Genomic DNA, 27,978 nt, shown 5'->3' on the forward strand with positions numbered 1-27,978 from the left:
TGGAAATGGGTTATCTTTGTAAAATACTAGAACATGAGAGAGAGTGCTTATTGTCACTTTTATCATAAGAATGTAAAATTCACAATATATTTGGGGGTGCTGCCCAGAAACCACCCAAGTAGCCAGTGGCTCACACTCACTGTCCCTACAGTGCTGCTTTTGGTCTTTTGAATAATCACTGTTTCGTTTACTTCATCCCCTATGAAATCTTTCGGGAGACAAAGAGAGGAATGTTAATGACGCCAGGCCGCACGGAATGTGGTCTTTTCTCTTTAAGGAAGGATTGCTCGAATTTGCAGATGGTGTCACTAAAATGATGAAAAAAAAAAATCTTGATCACATCAACACTCTTGATCACATCTCGATGGAACTCTCTGGATAAGCTTATGAAAACAGCTAGTGAAATACTTCCACTCATTCTGGCCAAGAGGAGCTATTGTTTTTTCTTCCTTAGTGAAGGTTTCCAGAGAATTCCAGAGCTCTTCTAAAGCCAGCCTTTACCGTTTGGGAGGCCAGGTCAGCCCGCAGCTCATTCACCTTGGGAAGGCAGCAGTGAGGGGTGTGATGCACCTCTGAGGGAAGACATTCCAGTTTACCCAAGTGGGGTACGTGCTGACGTGGTGGGATCTAAAGGGGAGTCCGTTTTTGAAAAAGGGAATAAGTCTTGTGCTCTCTTGAGGGTGTGTCTACAGATCACACATCTTGAGCCAAGATTTCCAGGCCTTTCACTGGGTGTCACTTTAGTGCAGTTACCATAGCAAAATGAAAATGTTTTAAGAGTCTTTCAGCAATGCCACTGAGTTTTCCACATTATTGATATTTAAGAACTCACCGGGTGTTTGTAACAACAGATTTTTAAAAGAACATCTCTCAGTGGCTTCACTGGCTCCTTACTCTTCATATGGAATGTCTGAGCCAAAATAAATGGAACAGAATCACGGAAAGGTCGGAGTGGGGGCTTGGAACATAGGTAAATATACTGTAGCTTGAAGACCAGTTAATGTGCTTTTAAACCTGGGCCTCAGCTTGCATGTCTTGGCGTCTTACAAGTATGTACAACAATAGCCATTACACACACACACACACACACACACACATCAACCAAAGCAATGACTCTTGGTGTTACTATCAAATTAGTTTTCTCAAAGGTTTTTTTGTTTGTTTGTTTTTTTGGATAGTGTTCTAAATTGAGGTAATTTCTTTGTTCATTCTTCCCTTTTTTCATGTCTCATGGCAGCCACCAAACATTCAGCGTTCATCATCCGATTTCTTTTATCCCAAAAGTCTGATTCGACGCACAGGACGGTCTCCGTCTCTGAAGGTTGGCGCTGTGTCCAGGCTGACGCTTGGAGCCGCTGTCCCGGACCCAGGCTTCTGTCGCTTTTCCTCCCTGTGCTGCTTTTTTCACATAACTACTCCAGCTCCTGCAGAGGCAGATGCTTTTTCTCACCCCACAGAGCGCATCTCACATTCCGATTTGGGCTGTTTTCCTCTCTGATCGATGTTTTCATTTAGAGCAGTGGCTAAAGCAAGCACGTTAGAAGCTACCCTTTGGTCCTGTGTTCACATGTTTGTTCATTGAACAGATATTTGCCATCGCTCAGATATAGTGTGGGCTGGAGGCTGTAGACGTAGACTAGTAGGGAAGAGAAGACAGAGAAGTAATTATGCAATGGTACAGAAACATATCACAGGATATGGATCACATAGATCCAAAAACGCCAGATGAGGGAAAGGGTCTCAAGGGGCACTTCCTGGAGGATGGACGAGATTTGAGCGTGTCGAGACGATGAGACAGGGGTCGCCGGAAGAGAACAGCAAAAGCATGGAGTCGAAGAAAGCACTGCCTGGGTAGGGAATGGTTTAGCTCAAGAAAGAAGTGGTGAAGTAGAAAAGGAAGCAAAAGAGACCAGGCAGCTCCTCTGCAGAGGCCGGGAGATTTACATACACTCGCATTTGACCTTTCTAAGAACGCCCATGAGAAGGCCGTCCTTATTCCCACTTAACAGATGGAGACACTGAGACACATCGTAGTTACGTAACTTCCCCCAGAGTTAGCCCACCGGTTAAGTGGAAGAGCTGGGATTGGAACCCATGTCCCTGTGAGTCCATAACTCAAGTTCTTTCCACTATTCCATAAGGGGAGAGAGAGGGGGGAGGGGGGAAACCTAGGGAGACGGAATGAGGAGTGCATTAAACTCCGGCTCCGTCTGATGGTGTTTAAGGAAGAGGGTGCCCTGCAGGAGCGGGGAGCGTATTCAGCCAGCTCCCCGGATGAGCACTGAGGCAGGAGATTGGGTTCTTGGCACAAACTAACCCTTCTTTCGGGGTCTCTGAGAATCAGTTGAAACCTTGGCCTGTTAAATTACAAGTGACTCTCCACAACCCCATCTTTGCCCACATGAAACTCATTTTGTAGCTCTGCCGACAAGTCAAGGTCACAGCACAGCGCTTCGGTCTTTTTCCTGTGCTAGCCAGAACTGCACTAACGCTCAGAAGGGTTTTAGTTTAAACTTTACCTTCTAATGATTTGAAAGATGTTTAAAAGTATAGAGTTTTAGAGTAGAAAGAAACCTTTTAGATATCACATCCCTAAGTTTTTCATCTGCAGGACAGAGTCAGCCCAAGACTACACAGGTCCCGGGCCTCAGGTGTGTCATATTGGCCCATGAGCTGAGTTACACAGCAACTTGCATTTGTCGTATGATTTTCACTCCATCTTAAAGCTTTAGCTCCAGAGGCAGAGTTTTCACATAAAGCGAGATGATAGTCTCGTGACTTCAGCGGAACAACCAAAAATTGTCCCCACTGTGTTGCTCAGTGGGGACAGTTGGCAAGAAGCTGCTTCTCCAATAGTTTTTGGGGTCTTCCCCCCAAAACGATACTTTATCATTCAAATAGTGTCCTGTTTTATAGCCTAAGGCTATAACCAACTATAGGCTATTTTATAGCCTAAGGCTATAATCAACTGATGCATTTTCATGATTTGACGAAAAATACCGAGCGAATATTTTGGTTTGCTCCAGACGCTTAAGAAGACGTGGTGGGGCATCTTGAGAAGTGGTGAGTTAGAGGAGAGAGAGGGAGAGAGAATCTGTCCTTAATAACATCTCTCCTTCTATCCCGTTCAAAAGGGACATCTGATCCCCATTATCCAGCCGTAAATATCAGTGAAGTCAACTGTGGCTTCTTCGTCGCAGGAAGTTGTAAACAGCTTGGGTCCTAGCAAAGGAAACGGGGCATTTGACACAGTCTCCTTCACCCATTGGCCATTGAAGAACAGCTCACCAGAACTTTTAAGAAGCCTGAACACTCTAAAGCGATTCTCAAGTTACACAGACATTTTGATTTTTTCAAATACCGCAGCCTATATAGTAATTAACTCATTTCCCCAGAGAGTATCAGACACATTCAGTTATTAGGTAAACTGACTGTGTTCCTTGCAAGGCCACTCAGCACTCTACCCCCCAGAAATTAGCCCTGGTTTTGTTGTGGAGGAAAGTCATTTTATTCCTTATGTTCTAAAATCACTCCTTCTTTCGTCTTGCCGAATTACAGGTAAAAGAAAATGATTAAAATAGAATTACCTAAGAAAAACGTACTCCAGTTTTACTCACTTGGAAGAGTTTTATATGAACAGCAAATTGTGTCTATAGGTAAAACTCAGCAGTGAGCATTTGTAATTCCTGTCGCCATTTATTGTGGACAAAGCACATGCTATTCCCAGGACCAAGTTCGTAATAATCCGAGTGAATCACTTGCTTTCATTCTAAAAAGGGAGCCATTCTGCTGTGTCTTTGGAGCCTAGAGCATGAAAGGGCTGCCATACAAAATGGGTGTGAGATTTTTTTCTTTTGAAACTAACATTCACCGATTAAAACATATGTGCTTGCAAACCTGTAATATACCAAATACAGTGTGTATATTTCTTAAAAGCTAAGTAGGGCTTTATATATGTCTAGAAAGGAAATAATATGGTTGATTATTGTTCATGTCGCCACGATACATATTGCTTTATTCCCAGCTTTCACTTTGACTATTTTATTCTCTTTGGTCTTCACGATTCACCAGGATGAGTAGGTATCACGATTCATGCTGGAAAGACATCCAGGCCTCTTGGCTGTAGTAGCGACTGGTGGCATTTGTGAAACTCTCCTGAGAAGGGGTTGTGTGCCCGTAAGACCCTCCTGCTTCCTCTCAAACATGAACTCTTTTTCCCAAAGGAGTTGATTTCATGCTTCCTTGACTTGGGAGTGAACATTGAATGTATATAGATTTTAAAAGTATTCCTTCTTCTACAGCTATTATCACCACCTTGTCTAGTGAACTTCAACAAAAACCCAAGGCAGGTACTGTCAACCTTAGCAGCACTTCGTATAAGGTGTCGCTCGCCTTATACCAGTAGTTGTCCTATAGGTGTTCATAAGACCTTTGCAGTCTGGTTGCCAGTTGCCTGTAGTTTGTCTCCCTTCTTAGAGCATGGCTTTGGACAAATGCAAATTAGAGGTAGTGGTTGCATCCTGCTCCTGGGGGGAAGGCCATGGGAGCAGAGCGCTTTCCAGCACTCACCTGGGAAGGGACCAGGTGTGCATGGTGGCCCATAATTGAGAGTAAATAGAAAATGTCATTTCTCTGCTTACTCTCCAGGCAGAACTCTGGTAAGTTTTTTGTTTTTTTTTTTTAATGGTCAATATTTGAAGAATGATGAGAGCTGGAGTGGAAACATAAAAAGGTCTTTTCAATGTCATTTTCATTCTGTGACTGTGCCTTCTGAACAGTAGGATAGATGGACAAAGTCAAGGCATAGGGGAAACTGGGTGAAATGTGGTTAGAGGGTTTTTGCTTTTAAGATTTCATACAGAAAATGAAAAGACATACATTTTTAAGCATCTACTCTAAGTGATCAAATGCGATTTTTCCTTTTTCCCATTGAAATGAACTACTCGTCTTCTGGCGAGACCTCTCTTTGCTGATTTTTTTTTTTTTTTTTGGTAAATAAAAACCTTTATTGAAATCAAAAGAGTGTACGTGAAGGTGTGCTGAGGAAAGAAACGTAGGTCGTAGGGACCCCTTCTTCAGGAGAGATCGAGCGAGGACAGCCATAGATACAACTAGAAGTTTCTTACTGAAAGCTTCTTTTCTCCTGTTGCCAAAATAATGATTAAATCATTTGCCAAATCTTATTGGCAAAATACTTTGAGTGATCACAGCCAGCCTATAGTCCTTTCTATATCTATGTGCCTCCTCCCCCCGTCCCCTGCTCCCCACTTTTTTTAACCAAAGAACTGAATTTTTCTCACTGTTCTTTCACGTTGGTTTTTTCTTTAAGGACGAAGGAAAAGGTGCTTAAAGGAAAAGAAGCAAATTGCATTCGCTTTTCACAGCTTAGTCACAGGTCCTTGTTTCCTGTCTCTACAGAAGTGGGCATGCCTTTAAGAATAAATATTTAAAATTTATCTTTATTTATAATATAGGCAAGAGAATAATTTTGTTCATCATAGCTGTAGCTCTCACGGAGAAGTCCAGAACCAAAGGCTGTCGACCCATTGTGTCACTGAATTCAGTTCATAATTACTGGGTCACTGTTGTTAGCCTGGATATTCAAATGAGTCGAAATAGTAATTTAGATTAAATAATTGTGCATAAAGATCATCTGTGGGAATATGGATCATCAGTAAAATGTTATCACAGCCCAATGGGGTGACACTAGAATTAATGTAAAGAAGAAACTGTCAGTGTGATTCGAAAGAGGGAAAGTGAGTCAGTAAGTTGTTGCTTTTGAGGTTAAGATGAGTTTCACTTAGAATGGATCTGAGCTACTCTGTTGGAAGACAGCACTCTGGGTCTTTTGAGGAGACCTTGAGCCTTGAGACCCTCAGCAAGTTATGTATTAATTAGGGGGAAAATATAGCTAGAAGAATAAAAAGGGGTTCTTTTAATAATAATCACATTCATTTAACAGTCAACATGTTTAGAATTTACATGTTTGGAATTGAAATATAAAATTCCAAATATTTGAGATTAAACAGTTTGGTTTTAAAAGTATTTTTGTTATCTTTATAAGGGAGGGTCCTCTCTAATCTCTGCTGGGTCAGCAAATACACTTCAAGAGCCATTAGGGAATGTGACAAAAAGCAGACGATCCATGTGCGCTGTTTAAGCTTTGAGCACAGGTCAAGAGGCAGCAAACCAGGAATCGTCCTGGCAGATGAGACAGGCCTGTCCGAGGTCTTCACCGCACAGCATGGAAGGGCATTAATTACCAGAGCAGAGACCTAAGCAGGAAGTCAGTGTCTCGGGAGTATACAGAATCACTTCATAATGGAGTTCTCAGGAAGGGGAAGGACATTTGTCAACTCCAGGTGGGGCTGCTGCCCCATCTACTGTGATAAATTACTTAACACATCCGAGTTTGATAGGAAGGCATCCAAGTGTGTAGCGAAGTCCAGTCTCTGTAGCTCACGTTTGAAAGGACCGTCATAAGAGGCAAAAGGAGGCAGTGCTGTCCTTGAGTATTTGAGATGACCTGCCTGATGCCAGATGTCTGGAAAATGCTGGGTACTTGGCCCGTGTCAAACAGGTGTGCTCGTAGCTTTATCTGTATTGTCCCATTTATCCCTATGAAGCAGTGGTTGTTAGTACCCTCTCCTCCACTCTGTAAATGGAGAAGCTGAAGCCCAAGGAAGCCAAAAGAAAAAAGAGAGAGAGGAGAAAATGTAAAAGTCCCGTACTGGCATACAACCAGTAGAGCCAGGATTTGAATAAATTATTTGACTCCCAAGCCAGCCTTTTACACTATATTATACAGAGTTGTGTTTTATCCCATTATTTCATGTTAGACAGGAAAACTGAGAAGGACTACTGTAAGAAAATAGGCAAGCAAGAATGTAACCCAACCCATAAACAAGATACCTGTGGAAGTCAGTTTTACAATAAGGTTCGGAGGTCAGAGGGAAGCAGAAGCAAACAGTGGTGACTGCAGTGAAGGAAAGAGCAGCTTCTGAGTCTCCAAGAGACGTCTTGAGCATTTCTCCAGGAACGCTAAGAGGTCTGAAGACGCACATGGCGGAGTGATACCTCTAACAAGAGCCAGAGCACGGGCGGGTTTGGTGAACACTGACTTGACTTTGAAAACTGTCTAATTCTAAAAACCTAAAATCTTTATTGTGGAATCAGAGAACCCAGGGCAGGGGTAGGCAAATTAGAGGTGATCCAAATCTGAAAACTTTTAAAAGACTCAAATGAGACTTGACAAAAATTCACATTGTTAGATAACTCTTAAAACCTTTAGCCCAGCATTATCCTGTAAATGAACCGGATAAACGTTCTGAGAAAGCCTGCATAACCCACAGGATATTCTGATCCAGTGAAGGAGGGAGGTGGAGGAAGACTGAGCTGAAAGAGGCTAGTGCAGCCAAGAGACCTTTCCTCTCCGTGGAATTTTTCTTCCCTGGAAGAGAGCGTGAAAGGCCCCTTCCTGACATGCACTCGCATCGTTCTCCAGCTGTGAGCAAGCACAGTACACGAGAGAACAAAACACTTCGGAGCCAACCCCGCCCCCCCCCACCCCCCGGTGCATCGTGAGAAGAAAGGCCGAAAGCATCCCCACCCTCGTTTGGCAAAATCAGGATGATTCATGTGGGAGAGACCCTAAAACTCGGTGTGCACTTGGTTGTTCGCACAGTGTCCTAGCTGCTCGTTAATGAAAATAGGCCATTGTCATAGCAACAGCAGTAACTGAAGATGTCCTCCTGTCCCGCACCGTCTCCTACCCCACCCCAACACAGCTCGTTCTTATAAATGCGGGGTGTTCTTATAAAGCCAAAGGCAATAAACATATTTTGAGTTTGCAGGCACCATTTTCTGCTAGTCGAGCTCAATATTTTTCTTTTCACCTTCTTTGTCCCATAGCTATGTTGCTGGGAAGTGTATGGTCACACTTACCTTACGACATGGAGGAAATTTTAGTGCAGGGATTAAGAGCGTGGGCTCTGTCTCTAGGGTTCAGATCGTGACACCTGTCTCCCTGTGTGGCTTACAGCATGCATGCTTTTTCTTCATCTATACAATAGAGCTGATAGCAGCACCTACCTCGTGGGGTTATTGAGAGGATTAAATGAGATCATGCCTGAGAACTCCGCACAGGGCCTGTCACATAGTAAGTGGGCAATAAACATTAGCTGCTATAAACATTCTTCTGTTGTTACTTAAGAGGTTTCATTTTGATATTGGGTTTGGCAAATACTAGCTCCTGGCCACTTGAAGATGAGAATTAACCTATAGTTAATTATTATCCCACAGAGGTGGGTATTGGCTCAACTTTATTAAGATGTGGCATTTTTTTTTTAAAGAAGGCCTGAACTTTGGTTGTGTCACTTCTATTTTGATTAAGTATTAGATCAAGGAATTGGACTTTTTGATAGTGTTATTATGTGAATCCTTTCAATGTACTCAGAATTGGGGATTTTCTCATACTGAGATATGCCCATGATTGGAAAATTGGAACTTCAGAAGGAAAGTACTTGTGTGTGGCAGGTCTTGGCCAGAAGCCATAAGCCTGGCACAGCTCTGCTCGTGCAGTGTGGGTTCCCCAACCTCCTTCACCCTGGTATCTCGAAGACACCAGGGACACCAGCTGAGATGATTGGTCACAGTCCTCCAGTGAATTCTTCCTGTTAGAGCGAATGTAATCACTGCCTGCCTCTAACTGGCCCAGTGGGTTGGCTTTCTTTGTTTCAGATGTGAATGACTTAGAGAGGCAGCATCCTTGATTTTAGAGGCTCTTTTGGCTCGGCTACATGCATATTCAAGGTGCTAAGTATCAGCAGAAACAGTACCAATGAGGAAAAGGTTCTATTCCTAACGTAGAATAATCAAATATCCCCTCCAAGGAATAGCTGCATGCTGGGGAGCAAAAGACCAGGCCTCTGGTTTTCTTGGCAGAACTTTCCAGAATGTGCCAAGCAGAGATAGGGGGCAGTGAATCCTAGTTTATGCATTTCCCCCTGCTCCTGTCACCACTGCTCATTGTTGGGGTTCTCAAAGCTTATATTATGAAGCCCAGTTTCTTGTATCTTCCCCAGCGGCTGACCTCTAACCTCACCTCACCTCACCTCAGTGACTGTGTGTGTGGTTAGGCTCAAGTCATGTACTTAATATGAGTCAAGTATCCACAAACTTAGTATTCGTTTAAAATTCACAAATTCTAGCTCATTCTCTCCACAAGTATTTATGTCTTCTTTGTACCTGTGTAAATCATTGGGCACATACACTGAAAAAATAAATCGTATAAGGGCAGAGATCATAACTAAAGTTAGGGAGGTAAGACATGATGGAAGGAAACAATAAATATGGACATAAATTTTGTTCATGAAGGAAAAAATAAGAATGACACTACGAAAGAAAATAACAAGGTGAACCAACTCTGGATTGAAAGGTCAGGGAGGGCTTCTTGGAGGAGGTGATATTTAAGCCAAGACTGAAGGAGGAAAAAAAATCAACCAAGTAAAATGGATCAGAGCATTTCAGAGGGAGCATCAAGGATTAGAGCCCTGAAAACGGGGACATGTTCCGTGTTCTACGAGTGATGGTGGCTTGTGGGTGACAGTGTGAGGGAAGGCAAGGACAAAATCCTGAGGCCCTGGGAGTTGTGACTTTATTCTAAGTGGACACTGAAGCCAAAGCAGGAAGGAGACAATCTAAATTATATTCTTAAAAGATCTCTCTGGCCACTGGGTACCATGTAGATTCAAAGAGGACAAGAATGAAGGCAGGAAACCCACAGAGGAGGGGACATCGCAGTAGTCCAAACGAGCAGAGGTGGTGACTGGGGATTATGACAATGGAGATAGAAACGTGCCTGAAGGTAGAGCCAGAAGCTCTCGTAGGGAACAAGGAAGAGATAGAAAGAAAAGCCACAAATGCATTTTCAAGGCTGACTGTACAACTAGTTCTCATTTACCTTTCTCTCTAGGTTCTATTTTCCCTTATTCGGAAAAGTCCCTCGTCTTTGTTCTTTTCACCAGCTCAGTTTTTAGTAAAGCTTAGGGACTTAGGCCAGTCTCGATTCAGAAGCCATGGCCTGAAATCTTACAAGTCGCTGTTTATTTTACAGCCTACCAGGACTTCATCCGAAAGCATTTATTCTAGAACAGGTTCCAGCATCCCTGGCTCCCCAGGCCACACTATCTATGTAAGTATCTACTTCCCGAAAAGACATTTCTGGGACGGGTAAGGTAGCAGATGATAATCGCGGAGTAGGTAATCCAAAACCAGAATAATCCCAAATGATTTCTATTTCTGTTATGGGATTCAGTTTTCATTGTTGTACATTAGCCTTCTCTCTATCATGTTTTCCTTCAGGTAATTAAATTTATAGGTGACTGTAACCATCAGTGGAGTGATCAAGTAAATGACCCATAAAATATAGTAATATGATGCAGGACTTTAAAAAATCATTGCACCTAACTTGCATATAGATATTTGGGGATTAATTATATGCTTTATTATACTGATAGTAAATGTTCTTAAATTCTATCACAAAGGTATTTAAATATTTAGTTTATTAAACATGCAGTTTTTGTTTTCAGCCATCTGGGCGGATATTTTGACCATCTGTTTGAGCTTTTCTTTCTCTGTAATATATTTAGGAAATTATCCTGAAGGTGTACAGGTTTCTCTACTTGATGAATTCTACGTAGACTTTTTCCTAAGCTTATGATGACTTATTTTTTTAAATGTGATTAACATATGGTATAAATGGGCAACTGTCTAATAAAGAGTTTGCCTCTGCCAAGCAAAGTGTTTTAGTTTAATAGTAGCTCCCCAAAGAAATGACACTGCTGAATAACTTTTCTTTCTGTTTAACTTTGCCAGGCAAAAGTGGACAATGAAATCCTGGAGTACAAGGATTTAGCAGCCATTCCCAAGGTCAAGGCAATTTATGATATTGAACGTCCAGATCTTATTACCTATGAGCCTTTCTACACTTCAGGCTATGATGACAAACAGGAGAGACAGAGCCTGGGAGAGGTAATAAACTCCTGGAAGCTGTGAGTTGTACAGCTTACTTCTCTTGGTTACCTGTGTAAGAACGACCGGTTAAAGTCCAAATAAGTCAGAGGGCCCTTTTGATTGCACCCTATTTGCACCCTTCCAGACCAGGCACTTTGAGGTATTCAAAAACCTATTCCACTGTCCCTTTCCTCGGGAGGTTACAGAGAGATGGGGAGCAGAACAGCCACACAGAAAACAAGTGAAAGATGAATAAGCGTTCTAGCAGGTTGCATGCCGAGAGATGTTTACATAAGAAACATCCAAACCTGTAGAGAATTTTTATGAGAGTTTTTATTCGAGCCATAACTGATGACATATGCCAGGGAGCAAGATCTCCAACGCTCCGGAGAATAAGTTTTACAGCTGCTTTTATGCATTTGAAATTTAGGAGGGAATGAATATAAGGAAGATTACCAGAGGGTGGGAGAAAGCAAGGTGGGGTTTGGATGACAGGCTCACGCTTTAGAAGGAGGGGTCTGAAAGGAGGCATTTCAAAGGTGTGTGAACCTAGATGCACAGAAACAATGGGCGGGGCTTCAGACAAAGATAATCCTTTTACTAAAGACGTTATGTGTCCGGGCATCACTACCCTCCGTGACCTGTCCAGTTAGGGATTTGTGATTTATTACAGCGCCCCTTTTTTTTTTTTACCTACAGAAGAAAGCCACAGTTGTTAGGGGAGATTCATTCTGTGAGCTGGGCAGAGAGAATAGGGAAGGAGGGGTTTGTGTGTGTGTGGGCAGGGGTGGTCTTGGTCTTGGGGCAAGCTGAACTATATTGAGATCATGAGGAGAGAAAGTACACTCCCTAAATTTTGACATCTGCAGTTTCTAGCATAGTAAGATAGATAGAGTGTGTAAAATTAGAAAAAAACAGAAAGAATGGCATCACAGTATAGTACAGGAGTATGAGCCAGGGTTGTGGAATCAAGTTACCAGAGCTCAGCCTGGGGACTGCACATGCTGGATGTGTGACTTTGGCCATGTGACATCCATTCTGATCCTAGTTCCTTCATCTGTAAAACAGATAGGTTAATGACAGAATCTTCCTCATGGTGTGTTAGTGAGGATTAAATAAACTGTCAATTAAAGGTTAATGTCTACATAATATCTAGATAATTTATTATCTGTTAATCTATATTAACTAACCTATAAAAGCAATTAGCAGAGAGCCAGACTCGTAAATATTGAGCAAATGACAGCTACTACCATCATTGGTACTTGTCTTCTTGGGGCTTATTCATGCTCTCCCAGCAGACCCATTCTGCTGCTGGACCAACTGCCTCTCAGCCCCTGGAGTGTCCCCACCCCTGTCCCCTTTCCAGGTTGAAAGTCCCTGTTGTCACTTCCTACCCCAGTCTCGTGGGCTCTGTTTTCCCTGGCCTATTCAACACACTCTAAAAAGTTTTACCTTTTTATTTTTTAAACTGGAGTCATCCATAGACTGATTAGAGTCCATCACGTAGATGTTACTCAAGTAAGAGTCCAAAATCAGCGTTCAGCCAAGGTTAAAACATGCTGGAAACTATCCGTAACATCCACACGGGGCTTTGAGGTCGCGTATGAAGAAGAGGCATGAAAATGTGGTGATTTTGTTTCGGTGGTTCTCAATTATATATAATATTTATTGTTTTATGATTGTATTTATGTTTATCTGTAATTATAATATATGTTATTCTTTTCACTTATTTTCCAACTTGGATTTTACTCCGGAGCAGAGCTCTGAACTGAAAGGGTCCACAGGTCAGGAAGTGGTATCTGTTTTCATGTAGTGCCACCTAGTGGTCAGCTGCACCCGTGGCAGCTCTCAAGTGCAGGTCGGCAGGCCTGGGTGGTTCCGTTGCCATTGTGCCCTGGAGAGCGCACAGGGGATAAAGGACAAAGGGAGATTCCTGAGCAAAGCGCACAGGGGCTGGACCTGGACCAAGTGGGCGAGAATTTCCTGGCGTCCAAGTCATACAAGCAAGGAGGAAGTGAATTGTTTCATGGTGTTATGGGTTTGGGGGTATGTGTATGTTGCTGCGTGTTTCCCAGTACTTCCATTTTGGGCAGTAAAACATAAGCACTCAGGCTAAAAACATAAGAATTCAGGCTTTGAAGTGAACATTTCTGGATTTGGAACCAGGTTCCGATATTTACTCACATATGACTTTGGGAAAATTACAAATTCCAGTCTCCTTATGGATAAACTCAAGATAATAATAATACTTTAGAGATTTTCTGTAAGGATTAAGTGAAATATTTAGATTAGAACAGTTCCTGGCACATAATAAGTAGTCAAAAAAAATGCTGACTGCTTTCATAATTAGCATCCTTACTCACAACCTGGAATGATGACCTGTGGGTTGCTCCGAGCAGACTCTCCATGGGCGGATGCTCCAGGATCAGAAATCGGACATGTTAGCAAACCCTTCCCAGTACTTGGATCTTGCAGCTAACTTTACAAGCTATGTGATTATTAATTCCTTTAGTTATTAACACTTCTTTCATAGAATCTACATATTGCCTTTTTAGAAATACCAGAGGAGTAGACTTGAAGTTCTGTGTAGCCATCCGTGCCTTCAGAAAGCGTAGATAGGTGGATCCAGAAGCCTGCTGTCACAGGGGCAGCCCTGGCCCCTGCCTTCAAGGGACCCCAGAGACAGGCTGAAGCCGCAGACCAGACCAAGAAGTCCGGAGTGCAAGCGAGCCCGGCAGCATCTTGTACATTTGAAATGGGCAGATCCTGAAACTGAGAAATCCACCCCTGACCATGCTCTTTAGGATGCTCCGTTTGCATTTCTTTTCTGTTTGAAAGCTGTTTGCATTTTAATTGTGCACATTTCATTCCTTATTTAGGAAAAAGGTATCGGGCACCTAATGTGTGCCGGAACCTGTTCTAGTCACTGGGAATACTTAGTTGTAAATGAACGGAGTCCTTGCACTCATGGAGCTTGCAGTGTAAAATGAGAGACAGACAGGAAGCAAACAAACATATATAATTTTATAGGGTGATAGTGCTACGAGGAAAAATGACGCAGAGTAAGGAGAAAGTGTGCCTGGGCTGGAGTGCTGCTGCTTTAAGTAGGAGGGTCACAGAGGGCTCAGTGTGGTAGTGCCTTTGAGTAGAGACCTCACGGAAGACGGGTGTGAGCCCTGCAGGTGCCTGAGTGAAAAGCCCTGTTGGCAGAGGAGACAAAGGCCCTGAGGTGAGAGGGCGTGGCCTGTTGATGGCCCCATGGAAGCCTGTGTGCATGAAAGGATGAAGCCTGAAGGTATATGGTGGTGAGGTTGGTAAGGCCACCAAGGTGGGTTGCCACAGACCTGGTCATCACAGGCCTATGTAGTCATTAAAGTCATCCAACTGTTTTATGTCATTGTTGTGGTTATAATTTAGTCAATAACCATGTGTATAAAATTCTATCTTTCAGTAGATATTGTACGTAATTCATAGTAGTAAACCGAGCATCGTTTGAGCCTATAGGGGAAATAGTTCCAATTCGTCTAGCTTAATTACTTAAAGCATCACAAAGTATTTAGCAAAACCCATGGTTCTTAGGCAAAGATGGGCACCATAGTCCCCCCAGGAACTTCATCATTGATACCTGTCCAAGCCCCACTCTCAAAGTACTAAATTAAAAGACAGGGTGGGCAAGGGGTGATGGCATGTGTAGTGCGAATAATGTTTCCAAGTGATGCTGATAAGCGAATGATAAGTTAATAAACATTGTGACTTTAAATTCTCTTTTATTCTTCCAGTCTCCAAGGACTTTGTCTCCTACCCCATCAGCAGAAGTAAGTGCCATTTTTCCAAGTTATCATGGGTGGAATTGGGGAGTTACTGGGACCTTTCCTAGACTGGAATTTGAGGAAGAGGACATTAAAAAATAAATAAACACAGAAGAAATAGGAAAAACTGTGGAAGATTATGATGAATGTAGCATTCATTACATGTAAGATACGACTATAAGACAGAGCAGTAAATTTCTTGTTAAACGGAGACTAAGGGGTAAAAACAACCTTATACTGATCTGAGCCCGTGCCTCTAAATGGTAGGAAAGGGTTTGCAGAGAGTTAAGCCATTTGGCCCAACATGGGGCTCTCTCCCTTCATCCATAATCCATTAATCTGAATCCTAACATACTGAATTATCTGAAATAGCCAACAGCAGCCATAGTGTATTCTATAAACAGAGTCATCTTCACGGGAGGCCACTCCTTTTAATCTAAAATCAATAGTCTCGTACCCTCCTCAGAGTAAACAGACTTTGCAGTGGCTTTTATCCAGCCCACCAGGCTGGCTATTCCTGTGTGTCTGGATCACAAAGAGCCATCGGTGATTATCCCATAGTGAGCACTGGGTCCCATATCAACCCCAAAACGCTCTTCCACTCTGCAGCATTCAAAACCAAAGACACAGCCCCCAAATTAGTTACCCTCACAGCCCATTTTAATAAAGGTTCTTCAGGAAGCTGATCACACCCATCTACTAAATGGAGGACAACTTCACACTGCCTACCCCAACCCCCTGCCCACCCAGTTTCAGTAATTTCTTGATTTTCCCTCCCCCCATGTCGACTGCCTACTTGGTGACCAGAGACCTTCAAAGTACTTTCTGTTGTCCCTGCATAATTTTTCCCTTAGGGAGGTGGCTTTGAGGCCGGTGGCCTAAGGTCATACTGACCCACATCAGAGCGAGGCCCAGCACCAAGGGCTGCCCCTGCACTTCCTTTCATTTTGGCTATTACGGATAACAACCAAAGGATTGTATATTTAGTATGTTTCTTGTTATTTTGCATTTCCTTGTGTATCCAATAACTAACCTTCTCAAGAGTCAGGTCTACCTCCATCTAAAAAGTAATAACAAAAAATCAGCAGTCTTGTCTTAAAATCAAACAACTCTTTGGATGTTCTACATAAAACTGATCTTAGGCAATCATTATAATTTGAGATGGTATAAACTCTGTAGTATTCTGATGGTTTATGATTGAGTCCTATGAATAATTAATTCCATTAGTATTCTGATCATTGCAATTTAAGTTAAAAAGAATTAACTTCCATTGCTGACCAGTTATGAAACTCAGGCACATTATTTGGGGACTTTTTGTATTCTTGTTGTTTTTATTTAATTTTGTTATAGCCAGCTAGGATCAAACCAAAGTTTCTTTGCTATTTGCTCTCAAGTGTCACACAGCCATAGTGACTGAGGCTTTAATTTAGTCATTTTTCACACACACTTTCAAACTTTTATTGCACTAGTAGAAACTTCATAGGTCAACAAATTCCTAAAATGTAAAACATTCTTGTACCCTTCTAATTCTTTGACATTTTTATGTTTGTGTATGATTTTTCTGTATTTAATACCTAACATAATTTTCTAGATATGGACATAAGAGACATACTAGTAGTACTATTGTATTCCATTGAATCGATATGCCATATTTACTTAAATTAGTCCCCAATTTATGGAGCATGTAACATAAATTTTTATCTTTATAAATGATGATATTATAAATATCTGAGTACATTTTTCCTTTTAAACATCATTTTGTATTATTTCCTTGAAATATGACCCCCCAAATGAGAAGTAGAATACTGGGTTTGAGGCCACCACCAGCTTGTTTTCCAGAGAAATCAACTTAAAATGTCACCACATCAATGTTATGGGCAGTGTGGGCGGACGGTCGGAGCAGTGAGTGAGATCAGGGTCAGGAGGCTGGCTCTGAAGCAGGCTATGCCTGTCCGAGCTACACACTTGCACACAGGTCCCTTCGGTGAGCGACCTTCTGAAACTCGCGTCCCGTGAGAAAAGGAAGTGGTAGCACGTGTCCTACCTTCCTTATTATGCAGATCTGATGAACCGATGTCTGTGAACACACTTTATAAAACTAAAAAGCCCAATATAAATATGGTCATTGGAATTATTCCCTTTATCCCAAAGCTCTATCAACATTGGCTTTTATCATTTTTACATGTTAAAATTTTGGTAAACGCAAGTACTGTGGGTCTTGAACAAAATGCATTAACCGTAGAATGTTTGTTTGCATAATATTGGAGGAATGTGGCCCTCAGTGCATATATGATCAGGTGGACATGAGGGTTCCTGGGGACCTTTCGTGGAGCTTGATGTTACCTGAACGCGATGATAGCCTGAATGCGTGTTTTGTGCTCACGTTTTTCTCGCACTGTGTTTCCAGGGGTACCAGGATGTTCGGGACCGGATGATCCACCGGTCCACTAGCCAGGGCTCCATCAACTCCCCCGTGTACAGCCGCCACAGCTACACCCCGACCACATCTCGTTCTCCCCAGCATTTTCACAGACCTGGTAAGGGCAGCTGTCCCGGGATTCACTGACAATCTGTGTTTCGGTGTGATTATTTCCCCATCACTGATAGCTGGCTGTCAGATACATACACACTCCTCTCCCAGAAAAAAAAGAAAAAGAAAACTCATATCCAACTATCGTTTGTATTATATCTTTTCTTGAAATGAGTCATGTTATGGTTATATTCATTATGATTTATGAAATAATTACATTTTTACAGTAAATGACTGGAAGCAAGAGAGTTTTTTTTTTTTTAAACTTGAAGAAAACCTCATTTCTTTTAGAATTAAAATGAAGATCTCTAAAAGAAAGTGTTTTGTTGTGCCTTTTAGGCATATCAGCCTCATCTAAAATCTAGTATTAGCCATTTATCGATGGGTTTATTTTGTTTCCCTTATCCAGGCACATGGTATTACCAAGCATGCTGGGTTAAGCACCTTCTTAGAAGAAAGTATTGTATACAAGCCCAGGGTTGTAGATATCTTTTAAGATCTATTCCAACCTTAAAATTCTGAATCAGACATGGAAAACATAAAAACATTTGAGATGTATTATGATAAGAGAATATGAAATAGCAGTGGGTCTCAGTTGCCTTTTACCTGTGCAGAATTTAGTCCCTATCCCTATATCCCCAGCACAGACCCAAAATTCCCTGAGAAATGGATTCACAAAGGAAGATTTGGGCCTTTTAAACAAACTCAGTGGTGACGACGTACATCTGTGCAAACTTCATTTTAAGCTTCTTGCTTCCGCTGAGGCTGATGTAACAATTCCACTCATATGCTAACTTATCTCATAAAACAAAACCAAAGGAAATGAACAGAATGTAAAAAGGCTGCAATCTTCCCTTTAAAGCCATAGATTTCATGTTTATAGAGGATTGAATTTTTATTATTTAATCCTTCAATAATGTATAGTTTTCTCTAGGTTTATAAATATTTACTCAATATTTGTTGTTACATTAATTTTAATTTTAAAGTTAGAATTTTAAAGAAATGAAATCCTTTCTTTTTTCCTGTACAACATGTATTCATTTTTCATGCATGCCCTGGGCCTGGGTCTGTATTTAAGCCCTTGTCTATCTGGGTGACAAGAAACCCTTTATGCTACGACCACTGTGTACGGGCATATGCTGAGGTCACTGAGACCCCAACCGTGACCCGTCAGAATGACATGGGAGGTTGCAGGGGAAAATATTCCAGAGACTTCTGAATAGTGAGAGAGCGGTCGGTCCAGCGACATCGTTTTCCTGAAAGGTCACGTCCTTATTGAGCACTGGGAAGTTCTCGTCTATCCCATCCACAGTTCTGATGTCAGTAGCCTTTAGAACATTCCCCATTCTAAGCATTCCTTCCGCTGTCCCTTCACAATATATTACAGATATGCATGATGTCAATTATTAAGGTTCATAAGTTGTCCACTCCAGACATGATGCTACAAGGCCCCGAGGTCTGGGATCAGTTTGAATGGTCCGTTCTTCTTTTGAGGTAACTAAGTTCCTAGGTCACCAGTGTGGCCACTATACAATTCTCAGGATCAAAGTAGCTCTTTGACATCCAGGGAACACAAATAGATTGTTTGTTTGTTCTTTCTCCACAGGCAAAATAAAATTAAACTTCCAGTGGAGAAGTTTGCAGCTTAAAAAAAAGAATCTGACCCTTACATATAAATACTCCTTTTGAAGGTTCTTGAAATTATTGTCATTTTTTTTCATATGCTCTTCAGAGGGTTCTGTTTTGTCAGGTGCTTTTTAAAACAGCCATTTTTGAGTCTAAATGATGTGCCTGGTACAGGCTCAACGGTAGCCGGTGTCACCCTAACAGAGAGTGTCCTGGTGGCCATCGTCTTCACCAAAGCCATTTTTTTTCTCAGAGAGGGACTCTGCACTGACCTAAACCTATTTATTTGCAAATTCTCCCCACTTTGCCTCACCCTTAGCAGGTGCATTCTTAACCCTTTTTCCTTCCTCCTTTTTCAGACTCCTGATTAACAACCTTTATTTTCCCCCTCGGAACAATGACGTGGTCCCTGCTCCTGTGTTAATTTCTGTTCTTCTCTTCTGTTTCCATCTTGTCCTGCCCCTGACTCCTTGCTGCACAGAGCTGCTGTCTCCTGGTGTGCAGAGGTTGTCCTACCTGCGCACCAGCAGCCTCAGCTCCACCCACAGCGACTCCCGCCCCAACTCCCCCTTCCGACACCACTTCATTCCCCATATCAAAGGTAAGGAGGCAGGCTTCTTCAGGCAGCACCCTGCATAGCGGAGATTTATTAGCACCCTGGGAAGGCTAATAAGGTGTATCTCCAAGAGTCAGCTCCGAGCTTTCGACCTCTCAGCATGCCTGCGTGTGTCATGACTACACCCAACAGTGTCTTAGAACTGGCATAGCATCTCTCCTTAGGGGAAATATGTCATTTCTAAGGGCTCTAGATGAAGAAACAGGAAGTATGTTTAAGACCATAAGATTTATTATCTACTCCTTAGGGAAAAAAGCCATATATTATTATTTTGTTTTTCTACGTGTCAAAAGCAAAATATAATATATAGTTGGAGCATTTGCCTGGTTTTAATATGCAGCATGGCTCAGCAAAACCCAACAGTATTTAGCAACAGATATCCCAAAGCTAACTTAACCACTTAACGATATTAAGATGTTTGGACAGTATAAAAAGATCTATGGCAATGGAACTTAAATTTCTATTTGAGCCAACTGAGAACAATCTTTTGACTTGTCCTCATTTCTACATGATGGAGAAGAGAGGCTTTGCCATCTGTTTTCTGTCCCTGCCCCACATTGCTGGCCATCCTCGATGGCATTTCCATTGTTTTCTTCATCGTCCATTATGCTTCTGCAGCCGTCCTCAGTCGGGGCTCCTGTTCTCCTCCATGCGTTGGGGGACCCAAGAGCCCCAAAGGGGTTGTTAGGAAGGGGCCATAATTTAAAGTAAGCGTGAGCTCCCCGAAAGATGCTAACTTTTACCAAATTAATCAATGGAAGTAGCTGAAGGAGGGAGGAGCAGGCAAGCCCAGATGTCATCCTGCGTCCTCTAACAGCCCTAAAGGGTCGCGCTAACCCTGCATTCCAGGTGCTCATGCCACTAACGTTTATCTCGTAGTTTAAACGCTGTTGTAGTGCGCTCGCACTTGCAGTCCACTCGAGCTGTTTTCTTTGTGCTCACTTGGATTTTTGAGGCAACTGAGTCCTAAAATATAGAGGCACCATACTTATCAGCATGTAGCAATTTTAGATGTGCTATTTTGGCATTTTCTGTGCTGTGGAAATAATACTGCTGATGCGCTTATTGAAGACACATAATCATTTGCCATTAGCAAAAGGATCAGTCTTTTTCTGGTAGTTGCAATACTTTCTAAAACTCTTGACAGATTATTTTAAATGATTATTGCTAATTAGTATTTTGGAGGAAAAACTTCTTTATCTAGATGTGAAGATCATACTTTAGAGAGTGTCTATAAAACCATAAGGAATTGTTGAAAACAACTTCAGATGTATCTTAAAGAGACTTTAATATAGAAGCCCTTGACCAAATTAAGATGTTTTTTGTTGTTCGTTTGTTTCTAATATGCAAGAGAAGATATATTTTTAATTCATTAAAATGTAAACTGCCTTGTTTGGTTATTATATGTTTCATCTTTCGGAAGAGATATTTTTTGTAGAAAGAAAAATGTCATGTGCTGTGAAGTCATGCAGTTTGTATAAGTAACATATCACGAAATAATAAGACTTACCTTATGTCTAAGAGCAAGCAGTCTTATGAGGAGATGGGACACCCGTATGGACACTGAGTCCTGGGTTTGAGTGTTATCTCTGTCATTGGCTAGCCTTGGGACCTTGGATTGTTGACAACTTTTTGAGTGCCACTTACCTCATCTGTAAAACCTCTTGTAGGTCATTAGGGCGTGGATGGTACAGTGCGCTGATGTGTAGTGAGCTCTGAGCTCACGTCCACCTGCGGTCCCCCCGGCACGGTGCTCTTAAAGCACGTCCCCTGCATCCTTCCATTTGCTCTTCATGGCGTCCTTGTGACACAGGCCCAGGGCAGAAATGAGGGAGCTGGGGCCCAGTTCAGCGACCCGGCCAAGAGCTCACGACCAAGAAGTGGCAGCACCTGAACCAGACCCTGGGCCTTCTTGCCCCTCATTCAAATTAAGGGTGCGCATTTCAGTATAAATGTACATGAGGCATAATCTGTAAAGCAAACTTTTATTTTCCATCTCTTTTTAACTAGAAAATTGCATTCTTATTGAGGATAAGAACAAACAGCTACTTCAGTCATTTAAATTACAAAATTAATAAATTTTTACTTTTCAATATAAGTATGGAAATTATAGTACCTCTGTGTGCCTAAATGGTGCTTTACTAAAAAGGTAGATATAGATTCTTCTCTGTGTCCAGCCTAAATTCAAAGTTTTTGACACAGTCTAATATTATGTATTTAAATTATAAAAAGCATTAGGCCCAGAGGGATTATCATGGCCCTGAGTTTATATATAAAAATGTCTAATAGTCTCTCTCCCATTCTTTTTACTGGACATATGCCTATTATTTATTCATGTGAAATAGTTTATATACTTCAGATACAAAATATAACGTACCTAATAGTATATACTTAGTTTTAAAATCAGATGAACCTTTTGCTAAACTACAAAATAAATCACGGAGAATTTGTGTATTAAAGGTGTGGCTGTAAAAGCCTAATATAGTTAAATGGCTAAATGCTGATTCTCCGTGGAATTACTTCTTGGTCATTTTAAAAAAACACATATCCACATACATGGAAGGCTTCTCCAGCACTCGGAAATTTTAGCACAGAAGGAACTTATAGCCACTTGAGAAACACATCTGAGGTATTTTTAAAATGGGGCAAAGTCCCCTGGGATTTTCCATAGCCCTTCATTTGAACATCTACTTTTTATCTTGGAGCTTGTCTAGTGGTCTCAAAGGAGTTACACCAAATGTAAGCTGGGGGGCTTGAGGACCCCAGGTAGGATGACTGCCTCAGGAACGCGTGGTTAAAGGCAGGGGGCCCTTGCTGCTCTTGCAGCCAGAAGCCCAGCCTCTCATTGCACAAGTCCACTTCCTGGTCCTTATTTGTCATGCATGTGACCCAGGTCCCCAGAGTCCATTGAGCTGAGGATGCTGCATGGCTGTGAACGCTGAGATGCACATCACAGACTGGCTCTATTTCATTGGCTTCCCCATCTGTTCTCTGTAATGTCCGTCTCGTTTTCGGGTGTGTTTTTATTTCTGTTTCTGACCTTGTTTGTAGCCTCATTCTACACCAGTATGTCATTGTTGGACCGTTTTGACAAGTGTGTGCCTAGAGATTTGGAAGAACTATTTTTGCTTTGTTTTGGGCTCTGTTTGTGCCTTGCTTTCTGAGTTTCTCTTCCCTCCCTTTTGAAATACTGTTAGTCATTACGTTCTGTGTCCATGAAATACGAATCAGATTTGGGAACAGGAGGGCTACATATATGAAGTCTCTTTGAAAGAAATCTTCCCTGTTTTGCTATAGATATGAGTTCCTATGATGCAAATATGTATTTGACACTGGCTGAAGGAAACCATAATAACACTTATTAAAGCTTTAGACAAGAACCAGCAATCTTGAAACTCGTGAAATTCTAGATGCTGCCGATTTTAAGCTCCCCTCAAAATATTCATTTATATTCTGGGGCATGAGCACTTAGCGTCCAGAAAGCTAAGCAGGTTCCCACAGCAGACGCAAGCACAGCCATCTCAGTCTGCTTGTCTAAGGATCTTAGAATAGTCACTTAGGCTGTCAGCATGCCTCAAAAAAAGAATGAAAGTGAGGACAGAGCATTTGAGTTTGTTAAGTACAGTGAGAATCCTGCAAGGAATGATCTCCCAAAGACTGAAGAATTGGCTTCTTAGGTTGACATGGAAGGAGCTAAAACTAAAGGTTAAGAAATATATATGTATATGTGTGTGTATGTGTGTGTGTGTGTGTGTGTGTGTGTGTGTGTGTGTATAATAACTTCTCATCACAATAGCTAAGATCACTAACAACTTAGAGTGAACCAATACAGGGCAAAGTGGCTCTGAGTGTGATATATACAATATTATATGATACATACACTATAATTTTTCAACAATGTCTTAACTCTGGGCTGATAGCCGATGATGATGACGATGTTAATAACAATACTTTCCATATAGGCTGTTTCATCTGATGCCTCATACATCACTATGCCTAAGTAATTAAGTAAGCACAAAAATAATATTTTTAGGGCTCTCATCAGTTATTTCCTTCCAGGGTGGGGTTAAAAGCTTTATCACTTAAAGATAGGGGTTTTAAGATAGAATTGGGAAAGAGGCCTCACCTTGAGAATTTTTCTTGGAAAAATGCCAAAATTTTGCAATGACTTTGGTATTTCAAGGGCTAAGAATCTGGTACCTAACATCACATCTTCCGAGACCTTATTCCCAATGAGCCCTTGTGACGTGCGGAAGTCATGTTGTACAGAATCACTTAGATGAATGTGTTGCTGAGTCTCTCTTTACCTAGTGTTTTAAAATGTTTACTGGGAAGTTTTAAATGACAATAGAGTTAAATTTACTTACAAGGACATGAACACTCCAGTGTTTTTTTCTAGCAACTAGAAAGGTCAATGGTTGCGAAAGATATGCAGCCAAATGAAGAACCGTGCCCAACTGGAGCCAGCATTCATCCAGAATGCACCCACTGGGAATTCAGACAGCCACTCCGTAGCCTTTGAGAGTCATCAGCCATATCGGAGAAGTGGTGGGCTTCTACTGCCACTTGCCAGCAGAGCATCTTAATGATAGAAAGATTTTTAATACTCGGGCAAATGCCTGTTTTAATAACCTTAGACCTTTGTGTCCCGTATATGCAGATATTTGTGTGCGTGCATGACACTAGCTCATAATTATCAAAACAAATTCAATGGCATTTCATCTTATTGGGTATGATAACCAAAACCTGTGAGATATTTCTCTGAAACATCTGATGTTCTACAAGTTAGAGGTAAAGGATGAAGAGAGTGATTCAGAAGCAGAAGCAGCCAGTGCTCAGGATCTGCACAGAAAGTCTTCAGGATCATCCACAAATCCAGCAAGAAAGTCATGTTTCTCTAGAACGTCTTCCGAGCATAGCCCATAAGAATTAGTCTGTTTTTCAATTATAGATTACTCTTTTAAATAATTTCTAATGTTTATAGGAGTAAAGAATACTTCTGAAGCGAAACAATTAAATTGGGGTTATTGAGGACCAACTCTAATGGGAAAGTCATTAAAAAGGGGGTGCTATTGTATACTAGCTTCTGGCTGCCTTTAATTAAGAGAAAGATGATGGTCCTTCCTGCAGGGGTGCTTCCTCAGTTAGGCCATTAATAGCTGTAGGATTAATTATTTGGCCTCCTTCAATCATTCATTCACAGACATTTACTAGGCACTTACTATTGGCCAGGCACTGTGCTAGGCACATAGAGATAAATGAGACTTACTACTAATTCAGCCTTCAATTTAAAACAAGATTTTCTTCTAAACATAAATCATATTCTTCCTTCCCCTGCTTGTTTCTACCTGTGTTTATTTTTTTTTAGACATGAATTGGTTACTTCTCTTTAGGAAACTGGTAGTAAATGACATAATATTTTTTGAAATGAACTTTTTAATAGATCAGCAGTTTAGAGTGAAGCTTCATAATTTTTAGAAGCTAATACCTCAGTTAAGTAGTAAAGTCTATATATATTGGGATCTAGATGCTAAAATGACTTGAGTTGAACACAAAAGTTTCAGAATATGATAACCAAAAACCTAGAATATAAGTTTGAGCCAGTTAACAATTTCAGATCTCATATCTGGATGATCTAACTGCACGTTTGGTACAGATCTGTGCACTAGTTACCTAAAAATACCCATATTGAGAAATTAAAACTCTACGAAACATGTTATTTTAAAACTCCAGCAATTGACATCTTTTATACTTTGCTGGCTATATTTAGAACAGTGTGCCTACTTGAAGAAATTGACTCTTGTACACCTAAAAGTAATAGAGTGTTATATGTCAATTATAGTTTATTTTTCCAAAAAGAAAAAAGAAAAAGTGAAAATAAATTGGTTCATTCTCTATTTTTTGAAGACCTATGGTTAATTTAAAGTTGTTAGCATTAATTGATAAATTGGACTTTATCAAAATTTAAAACTTTTGTGCTTCAAAGGACACTGTCAAGAAAGTGAAAGACCACCCACAGAATGAGCAAAAATATTTGCAAATCAAATATCCGAGAAGAGACATGTATCCAGACTACGTAAAGAACTCTTATAACTCAATCTTAAGTAATTGCATTACTAATTCAATAACTAGTAGTGCTGCCTCTTCTGGTATATTCTTGGGACAGATGTTTGCTCACATGTGGGGAAGGAGGACCACTTGGGGCAATAACTGATCTCTTTCCAGTTTTGCACAAGTCTCACTTTATCCCTGCAGTCCTCCCGGTCAGAGGGAGTGATGGTGGCTATGGTGCCGCTCAAGGCTTTTGCAGCCAAGCCCCAGCGATCCTTTCCAGCCTCTTCCCCATTCTTTCCTCTAAGAGCACCATGCTGTCGGGCAAGGTGGCCAGTCCAGTTGTTCCCACCCACTAGGGCCCTTTCATACCTCCTTCCTCATGATATTCCAGCCCTCGGAATCTGAGCCTCCCCACCCTTCTGTCCACCACTCACCTGGTGGGCTTACTCTTCCATGCCCAGCTCAATTCTAACTTTTTCTGTAGCTTTCCTGAAGAATCGATGGCACACACCTTCATGTGAGTGTCCGAATTTTTCATATACCTCTCAGTAAGCAATTACATGGTATTATATTTATGTCTTAAGTCTGTCTCCTTAGGTAGATACTGAGCCCCTTGAGGCAGGAGTAAATCTCATTTATCTACTTATCCTTGGCCACAGCTCAGTGCCCAGCCATGGTAGGTGTTCAGTAAATGTTTCGCGGGTGGAATCATTAGACTGGGTGGAGCCTCATCTTTGAAGAGAAAGATCGAGACAGGTATAAGTGGTCCTACTGCACCTGGAAGAAAGGGGTCTGACTGTCTTGTGTATTTCAAAGTGAGGAAACAGAAGCATATGTTGCAGTGAAGGCACTTCGTGTTGCTAAGGGGAAGGACTGGGTGAGCACACAGGTTCCCAGACTTAGCCTTCCGTTCAGAGAAAGATATCCCAGTTGCTAGCCTCTGCCGTCACGCCTGTTGGTGATTGTTTTGGGGTTCGTGTATCCCACTCCTTTAGATGCTTAGGCTTTAACCATCTGACAACTGATTCCTGAATCATTAGCAAGTGACTTTCCATTCCTCTTAATTAACTTTCCATTTAATCAGTGTGCTGCTGGCTCACAGCCTTCAACTGCATGCCATTGGAATGATGCATCTTACTGCTAGCTGCTTTAACCGAGTTCCACTTGAACTCAAATCTCTCTTTTGGAAACCTTGACCTTATATCACTTTTGCAAGCCAAGTTAACAAATTGAGTTTGTTTCTTTTGTTTCTCCTTTTTGATGTACTCCTTCCAGTTTGTTGTTTTGGATCTTTATTACGCTTGCTTTGTTTCCTTTACTGCTCTCCCTTCTCTCATTTTGTTTTCTCCATTCTTCTCATTGGAGGCAATGAGCCGTCCAGCGGCCGAAACTCCCCTCTCCCCCACCGGCCAGACAGCCGCCCTCTAACTCCAACTTACGCTCAGGCCCCTAAACATTTCCATGTTCCAGGTAGGAGCTGACACGGTCTATGTCATGGTGTCCTGTCACAGTGTAGAATGTAGCCTCGTCACCTCTGTCTCGTCTCCATTTCTCATGCTCTTTAAATCGGGATGCACACAGTTAACAAACCCTAAATTGCAGGATCTGGCTTAGAGGGCCTTTCAAAACTTTTGTGTGTGTGAAATGCCAAGTTTAAATTTTCTCAAAAATTTTTGAAGCCGGGTGGGAGGCAGAGAGTGAAGGAATGAGAGTTGAATTGTTTTGTTTTCTCTTAACTAAAATTTTAATTTTCCTTTTATATTAGAGCCTTCTAAGATATCGCTCTGTGGTCTGGTGTCATTGATTAATTATTGCAATGGCAATCAAGTTACCTTTCCATTCTAAAGATTGAACCACAGTGTCACTTGACAGTACTTTTATTTTTTCCTGTTTGTCTCCAATGCAGAGATTCTTTCCATGTTCTTTTCAGAGAGAAATAAAATGGGATCCATTTGGTGTTCCTTCTGCAGTGTATAACTAACTAACCACTTGCAAAGCCCACAAAGATATCTTGCAATTTAGGCTTGGTGCTGCCAGCTTTGATCTGTCACAGTACATTTGCTGTCACAGTACAAATAGTAATTTGCCATCAGGCACTGTAAAAACCAGAACCCATTAATATCTTAATGTTTAGGGTCAGCTCAGTTTGTAAAGGCAAGATAGGCTCAGAAGTCACAGTATTATTTTGCTACCGGAAGTACATGGTTTCGCTTCTGTAGCTACTGAAAGTGGTTTAATAAATTACCCGTTATGTTGATGTTAGTGTACATATTTGGAATCTGTAATAGCTTTCCCTTTTGCATTCCAAACTTACCTAATAAACCAGAGGA

The 27,978-nt window shown here is 41.5% G+C and overlaps 1 protein-coding gene across 12 annotated transcripts in view; it reads left to right on the plus strand.

Moving 5' to 3' along the window:
* Positions 1–27,978, plus strand: part of ABLIM1 (actin binding LIM protein 1) — a 254,075-nt gene that overhangs the window by 209,265 nt on the left and 16,832 nt on the right. For 11 of the 12 annotated variants that reach the window (XM_039871135.1, XM_039871139.1, XM_039871132.1 and 8 more), the window contains 4 exons: positions 10,115–10,192; positions 10,876–11,031; positions 14,793–14,828; positions 17,230–17,359. In XM_039871135.1, the coding sequence (XP_039727069.1) occupies positions 10,115–10,192; positions 10,876–11,031; positions 14,793–14,828; positions 17,230–17,359 (400 nt within the window). Of the gene's footprint in view, positions 1–1,237; positions 1,322–10,114; positions 10,193–10,875; positions 11,032–14,792; positions 14,829–17,229; positions 17,360–27,013; positions 27,119–27,978 lie in introns of all 12 variants that reach the window. The other variant, XM_039871143.1, reaches the window with a different exon arrangement.

This window comes from Pteropus medius, unplaced genomic scaffold, assembly GCF_902729225.1.
Source record: "Pteropus medius unplaced genomic scaffold, Ma_sr-lr_union100, whole genome shotgun sequence".
NCBI classification, from domain to species: domain Eukaryota; kingdom Metazoa; phylum Chordata; class Mammalia; order Chiroptera; family Pteropodidae; genus Pteropus; species Pteropus medius.